Genomic DNA, 4,769 nt, shown 5'->3' with positions numbered 1-4,769 from the left:
AATGTAAGTGCCGTAAGACAATTCATAATTTAAAAGAAATATATATTAGTTAACAATAGTTGAACTAATTTATACTAGGTTTGTATAAGACCTGTCATCAGTCGAATTATGAGGTTCAGTAGTGAGTTTATTGTTACCCACAAAATTATTTGTGCTTGGATTAACTGAGTAGGCATCGCAACTTCGCATTAACAATTCAGGGCTGTCAGCGATTCAATGATACTTATGGATATTAAATAATATTTTTTAATTAAATAATACATATGTTCGCTAACACTATAAATATCTGAACTAAAGTTAAATTAAATAATCGTCCATCAGGGAGGTCGCCGCATCGTCTGCATCCATCGCCCATGAAGTGGAGAACTGGGTCACTACGGTCACTTACACCCGTATTCAGAGCCGATCCTTAAAGTTGTCTAAGTCAAGTGTCAGCCTTACCTAAGCAAAGGTAAGAACCGTCCTTACCTTTAACGCTTCTATACAGAGTCCACACTTTGAGCTTCCTTTCCTCAGGTAGAGACCTTTTGTCTACGCCGAAAGAAAGGTGTGACGTCATCCGAAACTTGTCGATGTCCTGCTTCTTCGGAAACAACATGCCCCGTTTTGGGACAATCTGTGTGTTTATCTATGCTGTTGTCTATGGATTTAGTTCAAGCGTCTGTCGTAAATAAGTAAATAACATCGGCCTGTCAAAAGTCTCTGTTACATCTTCAGTTGAGTGTCTCGAAAGTTTCCTTTTTAAACAATGAATTCTCGTATTATAATCACGCCGAGTGAAAGGCAATGTTTATTAGATTTAATAAACACATATCCTGCCGTTGCCAGCATTTCGACTAATCATCTGCAACTTGGCGAGAAGAAAAATGCGTGGGCCAAGTTGACAGATGATTTCAACTCAATCGCCGGCAATCAAAAGGTTTGTATCTTTTGTAATTGAAATACTAACTAGCCATCACGCCGTTTCCCCACAGGGATACTCTTTTTTCATTCATATACATACTCTTCTATTGTTCCGATTCCGTAATACTATTATAATACTGTATTATTGAATTCCTTCTTAGCGGACCCAAGCGCAGCTTAAGAAATGCTGGGACAACATTAAGTCAAAAAGGAAGATGGAGCTCTGCGAGGAAAAGAGGAGCAGGATGAAGACGGGAGGGGGCAGGCTGTCGCCAACTGTCTCTGATGAGCATCATCCCGTTGACAGCGTGCTGGACTTGGCCACCAACGTTGAACTGAGCTTTAGCAACGACAGCGATCGCGGTTAGTTTAAGAAAGTTATGTGAAATATTTTGGCTACTTGTTTATTTAACTTTGACCTTATTTCTTATAAAGTATTGTTTAAGTTTCAGATACCGCTGTGCCCAGCACCAGCACGTCTGCTTTATTCAGCATGCCATGGACTGACCAGTCGACGGAAGTGCCGGTGTTTGGTAAGTCAATTTTTGATAATATAATTGATTCTTATCAATTCAAAATGTGATTTGTTGTTAGATGGTAGTGTTCGCATTTCTCTGTAGGAACTTATTACATAATTTTATCAGTTGTCATGCTAAATCTTAAATAATTTTCGAGATAGAAATATTGCAAAAGTGTTTTTAATTTTCAGATATAACAAAAACACCGGAGGAAAGTTCAACGCCCCAGCTCAAGACGAATACACGTCGCATTATAGCCAAGAAAGGTGACTATATTTACCTCTCTATTTGCTGTGATTACTTGCATTTTCGTACAAAGGTTCAAATAATGCTCGGAGTTCGGAGAGCTTTACTTTAACCTCTCGTTTTCCACCATAAAGAAAGAGGGGCCCTGTTGAAGATGCTGTGTGGGGAATGTTTTTGAGGAAGGAGTGAAAATGGGTCTTGAAGAGACCAATGTTGTAGGAGGGAGGAAAAACAGAGGCCAGCAAATCGTTCCACAGCCGAGCTGTTGATGACAAATGTCATCCGTGTACATGCAATGAATATGTTAATATCGATCACTTCGTCGGTAATCTGGCCTCATACAAAAGATGCATTAAACTTAATTTGTTTGCTAGTAGGTACCACGATAATACATCATGTAAACATAATATGCCTACCAGTACTGCACTCCAAAACTATTTAATGTACTAGAAATCATAGGTACTTGAAAAATTTATCAAATCGGATGACATAATCCAGGATTTCTTACTTTTTATATTTAAATCTTTGTGGGTACCTTTTAGAGATAATTTATATTTCTACATTTTTACTGTTTTTTTTCTTACTTTAAATTTTAATTTTTACTTGTAATTTATAGTTTGCACTTTATATTTACTTTACACTTACTTACTTTACTGTGTAAATAAATAAATATGTTGGGCGCGTGTTTGGCGTGTTTCCCGACTGTGCACTATGTCATGGGGCACAGAGTGTTATTTACACAAATAAACCTGTTATTTACATTGATGACTAATCAGCTTGCAATTTTGTGTTGTTTCACTAATCAGCTTGTAATTTTGTGTTGTTTCAGACTTGATACCATCTAGTGGGCAGGTGGTTCGGGACGAGGGCCAAGTGCGTTGCCTCAGAAGCACCAATCTAACAAAGTACGATGTAGAAATGCACGTAGTAAGGATGGAGACTGCCCGGGAGCAGAGAGAGACTGCCCGGGAGCAGAAGGAGACTGCCCGGAAGCAGAGGGAGACTGCCCAGGAGATTGCCCGGGAGCAGATCGAGACTGCCCGGGAGCAGAGGGAGACTGCCCAGCAGATTGCCCGGGAGCAGATCGAGACTGCTCGGGAGCAGTCGAAAGGAGCTCGTCTGCAGAACGAACTTATAGAACTACAAATAAGAAGAGCGAAGGCAGAATTGGAAAAAGAGCTCGCCAATAAATAAATATGAATAAAAAATATATTAATCTCCAATAAATGTTTTATTTATTTTCCATTCTGTTTCAATTTTTTTGATAATGGACATTATTAATACATACATAGGTATATATTTAAGATAAACCCTTGTGCTCTTTCATAATTCAATACACAGCATAATTATAACATATTATAAAAAATATGACTTCACTACTCATTACATTAGATAAGGTGTCCTTTCACAGCATGACATTACACAGCACAATTACTATGCATTAAAAAATATGACTTCATTAGTCATAACATTAGATATGGTGTCCTTTCACAGTTCAATACACAGCACAATTACTATACATTATATATGGTGTCCTTTCACAGTTAATTACACAGCACAATTATTATACATTAGATATGGTGTCCTTTCACAGTTCATTACACGGCACAATTACTGACGTCACTATTCATTACATATATGGTGTCCTTTCACAGTTCATTACACATCACGTAAAATGTCTTTGGATAAATGCATCTCTTATCGTTCTGCCTGAAGCAGACTGCACCACCGAATTGACAGGTATATTTATACCCTCAAACCGCCCAAAATGCTGGTCGTTTGACGATATACATAAATTATGCAAAATGGCACACGCAACGATACTGTTTGTAGTATTACTTAGTTTATTTTCTAATTTCCTCCTCAGACAAGGAAATCTCCTCTTCCATACACCAAATAATCTTTCGACTACATTCCGTGTGGAAATTTGCGCCTTATTATATTTTTCTTGCCCTTCATTTGCAGGATTTAATACTGGTGTGAACATATAATTTGTCTGGCCATATCCGCTGTCCCCGAGAAGAATGCCTGTAATCCTTTTCTCCTCAAACTTTAGGCGGCACGCGCTGTTTTGAAATATCCTGGAATCGTGGGTAGAACCAGGCCACCTGGCAACTATGTCCAAAAATTCCAAACGTGGACCTGACACAGCTTGCACATTCAAGGAGAACCATCCTTTCCTGTTGCGAAAAGATTCCCCTATTGTTCGGCTTGGGCTCTTGATGGCAATGTGTGTACAGTCAATACATCCGACGACTCCTGGAAATTGGGCTCTTGAATAGAAGAGTTTCCGATTTTCAGCGTAGTCCTGGGGCCGTTGAGGAAAATGAATAAATTCAGTTATCCGTTGCGCCAATCTGGAGGAAATCTTTTGCACTACTCTGCTGGAGGTTGGTTGGCTCAGTTTGTGTAGATCTCCCGCAACAATCTGGAATCATATAAAAATATGTAGGTAGTTAATGAACATTGAAAATAATACAAGATGAACACTCCATCTAGATATTTTGTACATCTAAGGGCATCTGGTTAATTTTAGGTTGACATCATGTTTTCATTAAATAATATATGCATTCTTTCATTCTTTGTCGATTTCAAATCAGTACAGACATAATGTAAATAACAAGTTTCAGCATCACAAAATGTAATATTTTCGTTTCACAAAAGTAGAACATAATTTGACAATAGATATCTAGTAAAAAAGACGCATTTACCTGATAATTACCAGTAGCGTAGAATCGCAGCGCGATAGCTACCTGAATAACAGGAGGTATGGGCAAGCCTCTATTATTAACTAAAGCGTAATTCGGAAATAATAGAGGAATTAATATATGCATTACAGTTGTTTTCTCCAACCGATAACGATCCTTAAATTGCCGGTCACTGTAAAACTCCACGGGATTTTCAAAATCGCGTAAATAACGCCGCACGCTGCCCATATTGTCCGTGCCAACGTCGTCACGTGTATTGTATGGATCAACGATGTAATCCAAAAACTCGTTATCCATTTCCATGATCTCCATTTCCATAATCTGCATCTCCATTGTTTTATGTTTTCAACAGCAACAACCGCAACAACTGGGAACAAATCACCGACTTAGCAAG

General features: G+C 38.4%; 1 protein-coding gene across 1 annotated transcript; it reads left to right on the top strand.

Annotated features, from left to right (window-relative positions):
- Positions 1–604: 604 nt before the first annotated feature.
- On the top strand, positions 605–2,861 carry LOC149414509 (uncharacterized). The gene is made up of 5 exons (XM_089644210.1): positions 605–919; positions 1,065–1,266; positions 1,356–1,436; positions 1,613–1,687; positions 2,497–2,861. The coding sequence occupies exons 1-5, from the start codon at positions 749–751 to the stop codon at positions 2,859–2,861; spliced, it is 894 nt and encodes a 297-aa protein (XP_089500336.1). The 5' UTR covers positions 605–748.
- The last annotated feature ends 1,908 nt before the right edge of the window (positions 2,862–4,769 follow it).

This window comes from Hesperophylax consimilis, chromosome 20, assembly GCF_061612785.1.
Source record: "Hesperophylax consimilis isolate HC1 chromosome 20, BYU_Hcon_1.0, whole genome shotgun sequence".
NCBI classification, from domain to species: Eukaryota; Metazoa; Arthropoda; class Insecta; order Trichoptera; family Limnephilidae; genus Hesperophylax; species Hesperophylax consimilis.
The sequence above is the reverse complement of the archived record's forward strand: the minus strand, read 5'-3'. Positions and strand labels throughout refer to the sequence as shown.